This window comes from Trachurus trachurus (genome assembly GCF_905171665.1).
Source record: "Trachurus trachurus genome assembly, chromosome: 1".
NCBI classification, from domain to species: domain Eukaryota; kingdom Metazoa; phylum Chordata; class Actinopteri; order Carangiformes; family Carangidae; genus Trachurus; species Trachurus trachurus.
In genome coordinates, this window is record NC_139891.1 from 31,250,999 (window position 1) to 31,268,704 (window position 17,706).

Consider the following 17,706-nt stretch of genomic DNA (forward strand, 5'->3'; position numbering starts at 1 on the left):
AAAAACTTCATTCCTTCACTTGCAAAGAACAAAATCAACCTTCATTTCTTCTACTGAAATTGCAAATTTACCAGCTCATCTCAGTTCGGCCAAACTGTCTCGTCACTTTCCGATACCGAGTCACTGTAGCGTCTAGCGTTAGCTCTGCTCAGAGGACGTAGCTAGCTATTAACCTATATCCTCTTGGTGAGTAAACAGCTTCTAATGCTACATGTACAATATGTAGCAACAGCAAAGCAGAGGAAATAAACTCACGAGTGCTTTGTATTTGTGATCCAGAGAATATCACAGCTAGCTAAACTAACATTTGACACTTAAATTGTTTTCACAAGCTTTTCTCCGCCTCTATAGTTTGTTTGACAGTCGGCATTTGCAAGTCAGTTGTTTGTGAGCGGAGAAAAGAAGAAAGGTCAGACCAGCCGCAAAAAACAAAGAAGATAAAAAAATAATCAGTCTTCATAATAAATGGATGAAAACAGTGATTCAGTCTCTCTCTCAGACATTGTTTTTTCCCGCATTCAGCCAATAATGGGGTCGACACACAGAAACTACAGTAAAGCATCAGACACAGGTGACTGTCAGTCTCCATTTCTTCTCTGCCGGTGCTGTAATTTTCTTTCAATTTGAACCTTTAGAAACATCACAATCACCCCCCTTTTCTCTCTGCCTCTCTGTCTTTTTTCCCCTCACTCCATCCTTTCATCTTCTCGTCTCCCTGTTTGTGATCATTTTATGTTTTCAGTTCCAGTCTCGCAGCACACACATGTTGGAAACAGCCATGAAGGACAAGTGGCTTTTAGTCTGTTTACAATTCCCATAACAAAACTGGCATGGACACACACACTCTCTCTCTCACACACACATACACGTGTATTTGTCTAAGCCTGTCTCTGTACATGCGGCACCTGTATGTGTTTGTGGAAACATGTGGGTGAGACCGTGGAGAGGAGAGGAGATATCTTTTGATTCTGGCATCAGCAGAAGCTCTTTCATGTCTCTGGATTGCTGTAAATGTGTCAGCTGTGTTCTTCTACCAACTCCTGTTGTGGCACATTTGCTCAGTACTCATCAAGCACAGTCATATTTTAAGCACAGCCTCAGTTTTTTGTTTTTTTGTTTCCTCCCTACATCACACAACTTCTACATGTGTCGGTGTTTGAAATATCACTACCTTTGGGGTAACACTTTATTTGACGCCTATCTCTATAATGCATTATAACCATACTTATAATGAGTTGTAATGCAGTTATAGCACTGTAGTTAATTACACTCATAAATGATCATAATGTTTTATAACATTAATCATAACACATCATAGAGCATTTTATAATGGCTTATAAGGTCAAGTATTATAATAGTTATAAAGCTCTATAATGCGTTATGTTTATTGTTATAAAGCCTTATGAAACTGTTATGAGTGTTTATAATGATAGTTACACACGTGTATAAGCCAATTATAACACATTATAACTATATTTATAATGCATTATCGATGTGGGCATTGTCAGCAAGTTACTAACAATTATAACATATTATATTACCTGACCTTATAAGTCCTAATAAAATGCTTTATAGTGTGTTATGATTATTGTTATAAAGCATTATGATAATTTATGAGTCTTTATAACTATAGTTATACAGTGCTATAACTCATAAGCCGTGTTTCCACTGCAGGAGTTCCTGGTAAAGGGAGGGGGTAGGAACTTCTACAGGAACCGTCCTCTCACTCGGCCCTCTCAGTGGCCGTGTCTCCACTGCAGAGTAGGACCCCGCGGTGACGTCATGAGTTTCCATCGCCGCTTAATCGCTGTGCGACGGTTTCGACCGTGACGTCACCCAGGCGGGTCACAAGCACATGCACAAAAATCATAACAACAACGGAGAAGGATGGAAGTATGAGGCGGTAGCCGCGTTTCTGGTTTGTGTGTTTGTGCGCATGGCGGTTGATTGTAATCCTGCTTGAGTTTTTATTTTTATTTTATTTTTTAACTTTTCACGGCATTGTTTTGCGGCGTGATGGATCCCCAGTGTGTCGAGGTGCGCTGATATTTTCATTTCACCGCGATGACTCAAACCCCCTCTGAATCTCCTCGGTGCTGTAGACTGCATCAATGTCTGCACCTCATCGTCGGTCCATTTGTCGTACATCTTCTTGCTGTTTTCTTGTTGTTTACAGCGGTGTCTGCTAGGCTAATGCTCCCCTTCTGCTCCCCCTTTTAAAAATGCCGGTTGTTTTGGTGCTTTCTGGTGGCGTCAGAGCTGCTCTAGCTTTAGCCAATCAGCGCCGGGTTAACCTCGAGCCCCACCCAGGAGCTTTTCAGGGCTGAACGGAGTACCTACCCTGGAGTAGGTACTCCGTTGGCCCCCGTAAAAGTTCCTGTAAACGGCCCTGTGGGGGAGGTTCCTGCAGTGGAAACACGCACCAACGGGGCCGGCCCCGTAAAATGACCCCCAAGTTCCTGCAATGGAAATGAGCCTATACTCTCTATAGTTATACAGTGCTATAACTGCATTATAACTCATTATAAGTATGGTTATAATGCATTATAGAGATAGGCGTCAAATAAAGTGTTACGGCTTTCGGAGCCTACCTGCAGTTTTACTAATGTTTCTATAGTTTCTGCTGCAGCACTGACATCACCGTCTGCTCCCTTCACTCCTCCAGCACCACAGGCATCAGTCTGCCCCGCCCGTACTACATGCCGGACGAGGACGACGAGCGGCCCTTCATCTGCTCCCTGCCCGTCGACAACGGCATCATGTCCTGCGCCGACGTCCCCGCCCGCCGCGAGGGAGGCAGGACGTGCTGCCTGGACAAAGACGACGCCCTGTACCGCCAGTCGCTGGGCCTCAGCCCCGAGCCGCTGACCAACGGGAGCGTCAGCGTGGCGGGGCTGTGCGTCAACTGGAACCGCTACTACACCAGGTGCCACACCGGCCACAGCAACCCGCACAAAGGAGCCATCAACTTTGACAACATCGCCTACGCTTGGATCGTCATCTTCCAGGTGGGCTCGAGCTTTTTTTATTTTTTTTTTAACTTTATTAACATTTATGTACAGAACAATACTGTTGTGCCAGGGGAAAAATAAAATAAAAAATATATATAAATATACAAAGAGATAATGTTTACCATGTATATATAAAAAAATAAAATATCTATATATATGTATATAAAAAACAAACAAACCAAAAACAAAACAAAAAAACATTGAATTAAAGAAGATCATATTAAATAAATAGGTAGCCTATTTATCCAAAATAAAATTGGTTTTAAATGCTTTTTGTGTTTCAAGTCCTTTGGTGTCGGTGCCATACTGAAAAATCTCTTTCAAAAAAACTGCAAACTTTGGTTTATTGTCAGTCCATTTTCTTTTGTGAATGTGAAATTTTCCTAAAAATAAAACAAGTTGTACAAAAAAAATTAAATCGTTATCCAATTGGTTATCATCAAAATAAAGAAAAATGTCCTTTTCATGTAGATGTATTGGATGACCAGTTTTTCTATCAAGAAAGTTTTGTACATTCAACCAAAATATTTGAGAATATAAACAATGAAAAAATAAATGTACAATGGAGGGTGGGCTCGAGCTGGCGATCAATGAGCTATAGCAATAATCAGCACATTAGAAGGGCACATACACATCCTCATGTCCAATAGTGGTTCAAAAGTCACTATTTCCAAGTTACTGTATCATTAAGAACAGAAACCAGTGAAACAAAACAAGGAAGCAGCTCAGATCACATACACAACATGTTTTATAATGTATCTCTTTTTTAATTGGTGGTTTACAGTTTGCATGTGGAAAACATGAGCAAAACCTCGCGGATAAAAAGAAACCAACTCAGTTTGTCCATTAAACAGTGTTACTGCGTTCACACCAAAAGCTTCTAAAGAGGCAAAATATTTTTAGCCGTTTTGGTCGCTCTTCATGTCAAAGTTCAATCGCACTGGTCATTTAAAGGACACCTCTATTCTGACTGGTTGCCACCGAACCACGTCATAGCTAATTACCATAAAGTTAACCGAGACTCAACTTCTCATCTGGTGACGCTTTGGACGCTCAGGTCGCCAGGCTCTCATTGAAAATTAGTGACTTCCGGCGTTTTTGAAGCTTTGGACACTTTAGGCACGTTACTTTTAAAAAGTAATTAGTTATAGTTACTTGTCACTTCCCCCAAAATGTAACAGAGTTTGTAACTGTAACTAATTACCAGGAAAAGTAACTACTGCCGTACTTTTTTATAAAATGCTCAAATATCTCAAATTACTTGGGCTTGCCCCCCTAGACATAACCCTAACCTCCTGTTTATCTGGAGCAAACCAACTCACCCAGTATTCATGAATGAGTTGGTTAGCTCCAGATAAACTTTTTTTTTTTTTTTCAACTAGTTGACGGACAAAAAAAAGTGTGTATATATAACAAACACTTTAACAGGTGTATCATTCTGGGACAGGACTTCTTGAGTCAAGTGATGGCGAGTAATGGAGCATTTTATTGTCAGTAGCGGTAGTAATGGTGTTATAACGGGAGAAAGAGTAACTTTTTTGATTACTTGTTACTGAAAATTAGTAGCCTATTCATAAGTTTGAGTTGCACATAAACTTAGTACTGTTCAGTATGTTATTGTAAATGATTAGTTCAACATTTTTGGAAATTTGTCACAAACTTTCTCCTGCTGCTTTGTTTGTCTGTTGAATTCAACACTGCAAACTGTAGCAGCTTTAATTATCTTAGTTTAGCTTAGTTCAGTTTAATTATTAAGCTTAGCACAAAGCCTGTTTCTGCCAAATCCACAGTTTCAACCGTGAAGCTGAGAAGTAACGGTTGTGTTTCCTCTCTCACCTCTTGTCCTGGCTGTAGGTGATCACTCTGGAGGGATGGGTGGAGATCATGTACTACGTGATGGATGCACATTCCTTCTACAACTTCATCTACTTCATCCTACTGATTATTGTAAGTCACGCTCACCAACACTTGTTTGTCAGGAGGATGATGATGAATGTCTCACAAAGTCACATAAAAGAATAACGATCCTTAATGCGACTTATTGACATTAGTTCATTTACCACTGACACTCACTAACACACATGTGAAGCTGTAGTTTTCTGCAGTTGAACAACTTTTTTTTTTTTTTTTTTTTTTACATTTCCTGTTTTTGTTGCCAAGCTTCAGATGACGGCAAGGAAACGCTGTTGCTCCTCCTCTTACACACTCTCTTACTCACCCACACATACACACAAAAGGCTGTCAGTGTCATAGTGAACAGCTGAAATCCCTGAGGAACCCCCTCCTCCTTTTGTTCTGATAAAACACTTTTTAATTTCATCCTCTCTCTCTCTCTCTCTCTCTCTCTCTCTCTCTCTCTCTGTGCTGTACATTTCTGTGTATGAGCGTTGATGCGTGTTCTCCTCAGTATATTATTTCTTCTGTAGTGTGTGTGTGTGTGTGTGTGTGTGTGTGTGTGTGTGTGTGTGCTATCATAATGCAGCGTGACTGCCAGTCCCAGTTACTTCTCTAACCCAGGGGCTCTCTTGTCTTTTTATTACACTTTTAATTGCCTGCCTTCAGATGCAGACATAAGCTCTGCCTCTCCTCTCCTCTCCTCTCCTCTCCTCTCCTCTCCTCTCCTCTCCTCTCCTCTTCTCTCCTCCTCTCCTTTCATTTCCTTTCCTTTCATTTTCTCTTCTCCTCTCCTCTCCTTTCCTTTCATTTTCTCTTCTCCTCTCCTCTCCTTTCCTTTCATTTTCTCTCCTCCTCTCCTCTCCTTTCCCTTTCTCTTCTGCTCTCCTCTCCTCTATCCTCCTTTCCTTTCCCTTCCTTTCCTCTCCTCCTTCTTCCTCTGCTCTCTTCCTTCCTTTTTTCTCCTCTCATTTCCTTTCCTTTCCTTTCCTTTCCTTTCCTTTCCTTTCCTTTCCTTTCCTTTCCTCTCCTTTCCTTTCCTTTCCTCTCCTCTCCTTTCCTTTGCTTTTCTCTTCTCCTCTCCTCTCCTATCTCTCCTTCTTCTTCCATTCATCTCCTCCTTCTTCCTCTGCTCTGCTCTCCTCCTTCCTTTCCTCTCCTCTCCTCTCATTTCCTCTCCTCTCCTCTCCTCGTCTTCTCTCCTTCTTCTTCCATTCCTCTCCTCCTTCCTCTCCTCTCCTCACCTCCCCTCTCCCTCCATCCTCCACCTCTTACATAATTTCCTCTAACATCACTCTCCCTCTATTACTGCCTCCTTAAATCTGTCAATCACTGCTCCCTGTCACCTCTACCTTTTGTCATCCTTTACCTGGCATCCGTCAATCCTTGTTTCTGCTCACACTTCCCTCCGTCTCTCCCTCTCTCTTTGTATTTCTGTGTCACTTCTCCCCCTTAACCTCCTTTTTTTTCTCCCTCCCTCCCTCTTCCCTTTTATCTCCGCCACCTCCTGGCTCCTCTTCTTCCTCCCCCCCCCCTCCTCTCCCTCCTTCATTTGATCTCCTCTTCCTCGCTGAGCTGAGCAGCATCCTGAGCATCATTCATTTATCTGTCACGCTACTCATTATTCTCTGTCACGCAGAAATACACACACGCATACAGATGTATTTACACACAGTAAAGGACACATTCCCATGCTCTTTGCCAGATTTGCTGTGGGACATTATCTCCTACATCAAGCCCCTAAAATCGTCTCACTACAGATAGTTTACGATATAATGGCTGCTGTTAGATAGTGGGAGAGGGGGAGGGGGGGGTTGGAAAGGAAGGAAATAGCTGAGGACAGGAGTAAGAGCTGGATGAAAGTAAGAAATGTGGAAAAAAAAAGAGATGATGAAATGGGAGAGAAAATAGACGGAAAGAGGTCAGACAGGAATGGAGAAGCGGTGTGAAGTGTGGAGCGCAGGGAGAAAGACGGCGGCGAGCTTAAGGCAGAGGGCGATAACGTAAGAGGGGAAGAAGTGGTGGAGGAGAGATGTGGGGACGGGTTGATGGATGGATAGATGGATGGATGGACGGATGAGTGGATCGATAAAGGAAAGAGAGAGAAGAAAAAGGACAGAAGGTGGTGATGATGGACCAGTGTGTCGGCATGAAATGGAAGCGACCACGTGTTGGTGGTGTAGAAACGGATGCATTAAAGGTCCAGTGTGTAATAATTGGCAAGGTTTATTGTCAAAATCTGAATATACTCGCTATAAATATATTTGTATACGTGTATAATCACTATACAATAAAATCTGTTTGGTTTTTGTAGCCTTATAATTCTTCTTATATATACATATAGAAAGAGTCTTGCTTTAGAGAGTTTTGCAATCTTGTGCCGCCATGTTTTTATGCCAACCTGAACGGAAGCTTGCAATATAAAAACGCAGTGTAAGAGGGAATCAAGGGGTGCTTATAAAGAGACACAATGTGAAGTCCCAAGTTCAGGGCGCCCGCATCCTTCAGAGGTTGTGACAAGGCCGTCCCACTTCAAAGGCTCCTTCAGTTGTGGCCAAGAAATGAGTACTTCTTTTTCTCCTGAACCACAAAGGCCACGACTAGTGGAGTTTTCATGGCTCAGCATATCCCAAGATTCATTTCACATAGCCTGTTTCCTCTGAAGGATGTGATGCATGAGTCAGGACCCAGCAGAAGTAAAGTTGAAGGTCAGTTTTACAGTGTATTTGATTCATCTACTATTCTGGATGTTTACAGTGTTGGACTTGATACTTTAGCATGCTAGCATGTCATTATACTGATATTTACATCAAATATTTAGGATGTCAGCATGCTAATATGTATACAGTATGTGGCACTGTTATATGTTAGCATTAGCATATTATGTTAGCACAACCATAAAAGTACAGACATGTCTGACAAGAGTTTGTTTCAAAACAAGTGAAAATCTGAAACAATTTAAGAACTTACTCCATCACTACAGCTGGTGTTCCACATGTGTAGTTTGAGGACATAAGGAGTTTTTAGTTTCTGGGACTATTAGCCACATCTGTCACATCTGTAGAAGAATCAGGATCAAAATCAACTTCACTGGAAATGGTCTCCTGAAGTGGAAACGCCTAAAGCACGATCTGAAAGATGAAGCAAACCTCCACTGTTTACAGTAATCTCTAGATAAATGTCTTATTGACCATAATATAAACATTCTGTAGATTAGGTATCACAACAGGATTTTCTTGCTGTTGTTTTCCCTTTTCCCGTCGGAGCTCTTGTTGATGATGTTACAACACGTCTTGAGGCTCGTCTCACAAACACAGTGGAGGAAAATGGTTTGAGCTTTAATGTTCATGTGTTAATTGACCTATGGCTAAGCCCCGCCCCCTCCACTCACTCGGACAAACAGTCAACATTCAGTGACCGGCGCTATGGCAGCTGTCACAGTAGGAGACATTTCACAGGAGGCAATTGATGGTTTTTGGAGACAGAAAGATTAAATATCATCTCGAAGTCACCAAAACTTAACTTAACTTTACTGCTATGGCTGCCGTTTGCCGCGAAACGCCGATAGCGACGGGCTAACTTCTGTTAGCCTGTCTATGGAGTTTCGCATTATACGTTAGCATTAAGCTAACAACATTAAGTAAGTTGTGATGCTGGCTAACATCCAAACATCTCTCTCAATATGTTGCCTCAAATACGTTGTTGACTTAACTTAGAACAGATGTAGACATCCTTGTTAAGTTTATCCACGTTTAGTTGGTGTTGTGGTCTACTGCATAACTTTATCCAGAGCAGACACTTCTCTCGGTTGAGATGTGGCTTGGGAAAGGGTTAAAAAAAATACACCCCGTAGCCCAGCCTCTCGGGATACCTAGTGTCTGAGCTGCATGTTATTAAACCTTTATTTTAACTCGTTGGTCACTGAGGTTTCCCTCATTTACAGGGACGACGAGTTTACAAGTACCCCATGCACACCGTTTGACCATTTTAAACTTAAAATGTCAAGAAAAAACATATAAAACGATGAAAACTGACTAACTGCAATGCATTTCAATGGACGTGGAAGCAGAGAATGTCCGAGTGTATGGGCTAGCTATGCGCACTGTGATTGGCTCATCGTGTTTGGGGGCGTGGCTTAGCCATAGGTCAATTACGTTGTCTGTAACACTGAGAGACGCTGAACACAGTCGTGCTGACAGAATGGCTGCAGTAGATAGATGATGGATCGCTGACGGACAGAGAGACCTCGGCGTCTCTGCTGCAGTCTGCCGGGGCAGCAGCACCAGAGGCAGCAGCAGGAAACCTCTCTGAAACTCTGGAGGAGGTGTTGAAGATCCACTCTGTGACCTGTTGATCAAACAGCAGAGACAGAGAGACAGAGGGAGAGAGAGAGAGAGATTTCACAAGCAGCTCTGCTGTGACACAAAAGTGTTTCCAGCCATCTGCCATCAGAGGAGACTCTCAGAATGAAGAGTTACTCCTCCACAACAACAGCTCTCTGTGTCTGGGTCATCTATCAATCCATCCATCCATCCATCCATCCATCCATCCATCCATCCATCCATCCATCCATAAATCCATCTGTCCCAATCCCCCATCCATCTGAACACAATCAGTTACACCTTGAATGAATTTGACATTAAAGGATAATTTCCGTTTTTTACAACCTGGACCTTATTTCTAGCATAAAATAAGATCATTTTACTCACCCAGAAACTTTGGTGTCATTTGGAGTTGTTTTGACGAAATTAGCCCCAGTGGAGCGGCGCGTATATCCGTATAATGCGAGAACACGGGGCACGCAATGCAGCCTCTAAATAACACATTATCCGCTGCAAAACTTGTTCATTTCGCCAATATTTTGTTATGATACACTAGTGCTGTTCCCCTCCGAGCCCGTGGTGGCATGTTATCAACATGCTGCGCCTGTAGGTTGACTACTAACCTCCGACCTGGATGATGTCATCTCCGACCGCTGCCCAGCGCGGCTAACTTGCTACGGCTGATGCTATGGTTCGTTTCTGCGTGTTTCTGACTTGTCAGAACAAAATGAGCAGCTGGATGAAGTTCAGCTTCCACAGGCTTCCTCTCCTCAGCCTGGACTCACTAAAGCTCCGGCTAGTTGAGCTAAAAATTGACCTGAATGCCGAAGCAGGATGATTATTATCAGAATGAGCCGGGCAGCGGTCGGAGATGACATCATCCAGGTCGGAGGTTAGTAGTCAACCTACAGGCGCAGCATGTTGATAACATGCCACCACGGGCTCGGAGGGGAATATCACTAGTGTATCATAACAAAATATTGGCGAAATGAACGAGTTTTGCGGCGGATAATGTGATATTTAGAGGCTGCATTGCGTGCCCCGTGTTCTCGCATTATACGGATATACGCGCCGCTCCACTGGGGCTAATTTCGTCAAAACAACTCCAAATGACACCAAAGTTTCTGGGTGAGTAAAATGATTGTATTTTATGCTAGAAATAAGGTCCAGGTTGTAAAAAACGGAAATTATCCTTTAACTTGGACTCAAGGATGAACTCATCGGGGTCAAAGCTCACAAGTTCATGCACCTATGGCGCAATAATATATCACAAATATCCAATAGGATCAAATGGTGAAATTTACAGCTTCTTACATCCAAAGGTTTAAAGGTCACCCTCACTGTGACATCATGATGTGTACACCTGTATAATAATTGAATGTGTAGATGAGGAAGAGTTAGAGAGAGAACACACAGTATACTGTGTTCTGTCTGATCAATGACTGGCACTAAAGTACAGTTTACTGTGGTATATCGTATTAGCAGACAGTACAGCTATCAGTCTCTCATTCATCTCTTTTTTTTCCATTAATTATTTTAACTCTGCTTGTTTTATTTCTTCATTTATCATTTTAGTCTATTTAGTTATTGCATAATTTCATCTTTAATTACACTGTTTCTTTCTTTCCTCATTGTTTCTGTGATTCATATGAAGTGACTGCAGCTCTGCTGTTTCCCTTTGAGATTTATAAAGTTCTCACTCTATCTGTTTATCTATCCATCTATTTATGGAGAGAGGGAAAGTGAGACAGACATAGAGAGGAGGAGAGAGAGAGGTTCAAGTTGCATTGAGGCACCTTGAGTATTTCACTCACGTAACATTCATGCAGATTAAGTGTGTTAAATTGAATTGCAACAGGAGAGAGAGTGAGAGAGCGCAAGGAGGGAGCGAGATGAAAACATTGATGAGAGAGAGATGGAGTGACAGATGGAGGGACAGATGAGAAAAGTGAGATCAAGATGGAGAGAGTCGAAGCTGCTGCGTGCTGCTGATTACCATCATGTAGAGCAGTTTAGACAAAGAGACTCGCTGGAATTAAAGGGCTTTGCCTGGAAAACACCGCTCCGCCACCTGGAATTAAGGTTTAACATGCGTAAATACGCGGGTAAGCCCCGTCGTTTGACACCGGTTAAGCCCCGCCCCCGCCTTTTTACCCCTCGCTTATCCCTGGATACAGATCCATCTGATTATTAATGCCACACCTGTTGTAATCTGCAGGAGGCGGCGGCGGTGGCAAACGGCGGCTGATGCAGGATCAGGCAACAACCACACACATAACAGGAAGTTTGATGAGTTTATAATAAGCAAAGTGCACTTTCTAATCAGTTTCCCTGCACTACGGGGGGGGGGATTTTTCTCATTGTGCTAAATTGTTCATCTTTAGCTTAACTGGCTTAATGTCAAAGTAAAAAAAAAATGTTTAAATGTAGATGAAATTACATTTGCTGCTTTTTATAATCTCCAGAACTTCACTGGAGCTTAACTCCGTTTCTAAACAACCCTAATAGGGACGGGGTTCAACAGCATTTGATCAAATCTGAATCCTTTCAAATCCCTTATCGAATCAATTACAGTCGTTTCTTTGGTGCGGAGGGAAGTTAATTACTGTGAATATGGAACTGTTTAGGAGAAGGAAAAAAAAAAACTTTTATTTCACTCGTTGCAGAAACAAAACAGATTAGTGTCACAAAAGATGAGTTCATTTTTTAAGGTTCCAGCTCCTTCTAGTCGCATTAATACGACAATCGGTGAGTTTAATTGTGATTAATGGATGAATTACCACACAGGCGTCACAGTGACACTAATAAAAACTACAGTGATTAACAGTCCAGCCTAAACTGTTGTGGTTGTGCAGAGCTGGAGGGTTGTAAAGGCTTTTCACCACCTCGGTGACATTCATTAACCCTGTCCTCAGTCATTCTGCTCCTCGCTGCAGAAGCTAAAAGAAAAAACAAACAAACCAATAACAACACAGAGAAGATGTTTGTTAATTATCCGTCATCATCTGGTGAATAATAACTAATCAAACTGCCGCTGTCTCACAGGCACACTGCTGTTTGAGGAGCGTTTGAACTGGTCGGCCATCTTTGTTGCACCACATCTGGCTGTCTTCCTGTTTATAGCTTCACAGAGATCATTCTGTTTGAGCCAATAGATGATTCATAGACCACAGAGATGAATTTATCCAGATGAATTTATCCAGATCCAGATCCAGAAACACAACTTTATTAATGCAACATTAGTTGTTCAAGCTTTGTTCTGGTCTTGAACCAGTGAGTTTCAGTTTCACAGCTCAGCTGGAGTCAGGTTGGACGCATTCACCTACTGATGATGCACAGGTTAAGTTTCTATTGGTGCACTGTTACAGTAGCTTCCATGTCTCATGTTGGAGCTTTGAACAGATTTATCTTATGTCGATTACCTATTATTTAAAGGTCCAGTGTGTAAAATGGGGGCGGAGCAAAACGGGGCATCTAGCTTTCAGATTCTAGATTACACCCCCCTCCCTTCGGTAAAGTGACGGTGGCCTCCGAGGACAAAAAAACGTATACTCCATTTGCAAACTTTCCGGTTTATAACTCAAAAACGTATCACAATTTTCCTCCTCCTTCTTCTTTCCTTCCACCTTCCTCTTCATTGGTTTAATTATGAACGTGAAACGTGCTCTCTGGCTGGCTGGGTTTTCTGTTCAGGCTGCCGTACAAACATGGTGGTGCAAGATGGCCACACTCTCTAAAGCCAAGACCCTTATGTATATATAAAAGAATAATTATAAGGTTACAGAAACCAAACTAATTTTATGTAGCGATGTCTAAGGTGGATAATACGATATCAACAAAAGATTACAGATTACTGGGCTTGTTTGTGTCGTAGTGCAGTAAAGCAGTCCATGTTTCTCACAGAGACAAGAGGTGGAAGACAGAAAGTCTCCATTCTCCCTGTAACAAGTCATTTAAACATCAACATTACTGAGAAGCTGTTTAGTTATGGTACAAATCTTGCATAGTTCTTCTTTAATGCGTCACATAATGAAATTGAGTTTCAAACATCCACCACACAGTGTTTCAATGCGAGAGAGGATAAAACAAAAGCTAAAACTGCATTTAAAAAATAAGATAAAAAGTTTTAATGAAAACAAACAGAAAAATATTGTGAATTGGCAGCCCAGGCCTTGACGGAAAGAAGGAAGTGACAGATCTGGCATGACTCAGTATCTCCTCATAAGGCTGGAGTCGTGTTTCTGTCCTTTTGATGAATGACTATCCAATACCTTACCAAGACTTTGCTTTTTAGCATTAATTATTCGATCTCTATCAACTCACTGTATGCAGCACCTTTTACATCACTATCTACTACTTTTACCATGCAGGTGCTTGGTTCCTTGTTTAAAGTAAAACTGTGTGGAGCGTTGCATCCTGGGAGTGAAGTTAATTCTAAGGACTCGTCTTCCTTTCTCCTGCTCAGCCTCTCAGTCATTTTGTCACTAAAACCACACAAATACAGACACACACACACACACACACACTAATCTAATTGTATTCTAGTGGCTCCAGCAGAGAGTGAGTATAAATATTTGATGGGATCGGCCCGGGTGCTGCTCCGGTGCTGGGACCAACCGCCTCCCCTTCAGTCCAGAGAGGCGGCATGAAATCCAGCCGGTCTGACCACAAATCTCTGCTCTGGATCAATGAGGAGCAGCTTCACACACACAGCCAATACACACACACACACACACACACACACACACACACACACACACACACACACATGCATGCATTCCCTTACATACACACTTTATCCTGCTCTTTCACAGTCACCAGGGTGCAGATGGAGAGCAGGGAGGGGGTTAGAAGGTTTCACAATCACTATTGATCACAGCTCAGAGAGCGTTACACTTCACCCCCACCCTCCTCCTCCTCCCCCTCCCCCTCCTCCTCCTTCTCCTCCTCCTCTCTTCCCCCTCTCCTCCTCTTTCTGCACATCAGCTCTGTTTCTCTGGGTGACCTTGCCCTTTTCTCTTCTCTCTTTTTTTCCCTCTCTGTCCTTCCAGCGCCGCTTCAGAGCACAAGTGAAGGAGTGAGGATGATCTTAACACATCAAACACACACACACACACACACACACACACACACACACACACACACACACACACACACACACACACACACAGTGTAACGCAGCACAGTTTTCTGACTCACCTCTGAAAAAATAATCTGGAATAAAAGTTTAACAAATAGCTGTAGTCAAAGTTATTTAATCAGAATATTTGATCAGTTGTTCTTGATCAAACACTAAAACTTTGGGTAAGATTTTAATAAACTAACCCTTTGTATCTCCTCGTCTGAACTCTCTGACTTTAAAGGTGACATATTATGCCTCTTTTACACAAATTAAAATAGTTCCCAGATGTCTTAAAGCCGTGTCTGTGACATTCTTTGGTCAAAATACCCCAAGGATCAAACATCACAGCTCTTTTCATCCGTTCAAAACAGCCCTGTTCAGAACGGCTGGTTTCAGTGTCTGTCCCTTTAAATGCAAATGAACCACTGCTTGCCCCGCCCCCTTCTACTGGTACCAGATAGGGGTGGGGTTATGCAAATTTGAAAACTAGTTACATCAATGGGAGACAACGAGGGAACAGCTCATAAAACCACGTGGATTTCAACCTCAGGAGCCTGAAAAGAGAATAGAACAGCTCGCACACCACAGGGCTCCAATATGCAGTCCATTTATTAAGACAAGACGTAACGTTTCGAGCGTTCGGAGCCTGAAAATTACAGATTTTTTGTCAATTCTCACATTTTAGGGGTCGGAAAAGAGCCTTCAAAAAGTGATATTTCCATACTATGTCCCCTTTAACTATTGTTCTCACATACTCAAGACTAACAAGACTCTTTACAGTACCTGTTTCATTATTAATCAAGGACAGTCAAGTTCAGGACCAGGTTTCACTGACTCATATAGTCATTTCCAAATCTTTCGCAAAGCATTTAGATTATGTTGAGTGTCTGCTGCTGCAGGATTTAGGATTTAGACCGTAATACTGTATGTACAGTATAAAGAGCCTGGTAGAGTAACAAAGACACAGATTAACATAAGAGTCACATAAACCATCTCCTTCAAATATCATCAAAGACATTTTTGGAGGCTTCTCATCTTTCCTTCCTCCTACAAGATGGTGTTCACACCGTAGTTTTATTTTCCTTTTAAATGTCCAATATTTTACACGTTTCCTGTGTTTTTATTAGTGGTTTTAAGATACAGAAAGCTTCTCAGTGTAGTTTTCCATCTCCTCTCTCTGGAGCTCTAGTAACAACAGGTCGGCGTCAGCCAATCAGTAGAAAAAGATGTTATGTTGTTCTATTAGTCTGGTCTGGCAAATGACTAAACACTATAATACCCATGACCCTTAGCTATTGTTCCCATGGAGATGAAGTCAGTGTGAAGTGCAGCTGTTTGATAGTAGTTGTTTTGAACAGATCCCAGTCACAGAGGCCACGTTCAAACTAAATGAAAGTAAAGTGATGTGAGCTTCAGTCCACCGTTAAGGAAACAGAGGGTTTAATCTGTGTGACTGGATGTTTCTCTGAAGTCTCAACTTGGCACTCAGACTCCTCCAGCTTTGACTTTTATATCACAGGACCCAGATTGAACTGAAGATTCATCCAGAGGAGCTCCTCCTAACATTATCTGTGGTGATATGACCGTGACTTGTACCTTAGAACGAGGGCGATCCAAAATATCTGCTGTCTTTGCTACAAGATGTGTTAAAGTTGTATCAGGTTGTATCGATTATAGACAAAATCAATGAGATTTGTTTTCTAAATCTGAGAGAAATATGCAGTTTTGATGTTTGTGTTAAGATGCGACAGTGAACTGGCCTCCAGCCAACTCACTCACTGACTCCTTCAGTCATTGAGATTCACTGGCACTGACCCACATCACACAAGATTATAACTCGAGGACTATTTCATGCCAATTTCTACAAGTGTTGCAGATAACTATATTTAAAGAGGACCTACTGTATTATGCTTTTCTAGTTTTTCCGTCTTATGAATGAATATGTTGTAAATGTTGGATACTTGCTTTAGAGGCAGTTTCAGTAGCTCTGAGCTGCTGCAAACACTCGAGTTTGGAGAGTTTTTTCTAAAGTCTCTTTCTGTAACGTCACAACTTCGGCGGAAGTCCATATATGGCAACTCGCCTGGCTCTGGCCTCAGTGCCCAGTGGTAATGTGAGAGGGGGCGTGTCACTATGTAGCAAGATACCATGACCAATCTCAGCAGACTTGGGTGGGTGGGTGGGAGGGAGGAGCTGGGCTGAATCCGAATGTTTGTTTGTTTGTTTCCAAGCAGGAAAGAGCCAGGGATCCAATATCATATTAACCATCCTCTTGTGTTAGAGTCGCCACTGACCCATTTTTAGGTTTTTTATGCATAAAAGTGCCACACACATTTGTTTATTGCATCAAGACCTTTCCACTTTGTCAGGGACCTACACTGAAACAAATTAAAACTTTTTTTTTTCACAAAAGACCCGGTTATAATGATAACAACAATAATGAGAGTTAAAACTGAAATCACAAGTTCAAAATCAACCCTTTTCATGGATAAGGAAGCCTAACAACGTAAATGGGATGATAAATTAGTTTTGATTGTGTTTTACAGCTCATTTAAGACTCAAAACCGACCCTAACACAAGAGATGGCAGCAGAAAGCTGACAAGAGGAAGGTTCATTTGAAGTGAATGGGTTACTGACAAAAAAGGCTGAGGGCCCCACACCAAAAAATATTAAAACCAACATTTTCATGGATAAGGAAGCCTAACAATGTAACCAAGAGAAGAAAAAGTGTAGGGTCAAAACCAACCCTAACACAAGAGATGGTAGCAGAAAGCTGACACAAGACGAAGGTTAAAAGCCCCTGGAATGAGCATAATAGGTCCTCCGTACAATTTAGTGTACGGATCAAATACAGGCTTTTGAAACTCTTTGTCTTGGTCAAGTAAAAGACGTCTGACCCACAGAACCAGGACTGACCAGAGTCGGATCTGAATGATGCAACCTCAGCCTTGATTCCTTCTGTTTTCCCCTCAGGTGGGCTCCTTCTTCATGATCAACCTGTGCCTGGTCGTCATCGCCACCCAGTTCTCGGAGACCAAGCAGAGGGAGCACCAGCTGATGCAGGAGCAGCGGGCGCGGTGCTCCTCCTCCTCCACGCTGGCCAGCGAGCCCGGCGACTGCTACGAGGCGCTGTTCCAGCTGGTCTGCCACATCCTGCGCCGCGCCCGCAGGCAGACCGTCGCCCTCTTCAACACCCTGCGGGGGAAACCCCGCGGCTTCCGGGGGGTCGGCCGAGGCCGGGGCGGCGGGGAGGGGAGGGAGAGGAGGGCCAACGGGCGAGGCAGGCGCCACAGGAAAGCAGCGAGGCACGGTATGTAAACTGTAACCATAACGACTGAGAGTTGTGTTGAGTCATGT

General features: G+C 42.6%; 1 protein-coding gene across 1 annotated transcript in view; it reads left to right on the forward strand.

The window, feature by feature from the left end:
• The window catches only part of LOC310987786 (voltage-dependent T-type calcium channel subunit alpha-1I-like), a gene marked incomplete at its 3' end in the record, with an annotated part of 212,719 nt that overhangs the window by 75,676 nt on the left and 119,337 nt on the right, over window positions 1–17,706 (forward strand). Inside the window, 3 exon segments of the mRNA XM_083974215.1 lie at window positions 2,666–3,008; window positions 4,866–4,958; window positions 17,323–17,659. Coding sequence (XP_083830341.1) covers window positions 2,666–3,008; window positions 4,866–4,958; window positions 17,323–17,659 — 773 coding nt within the window.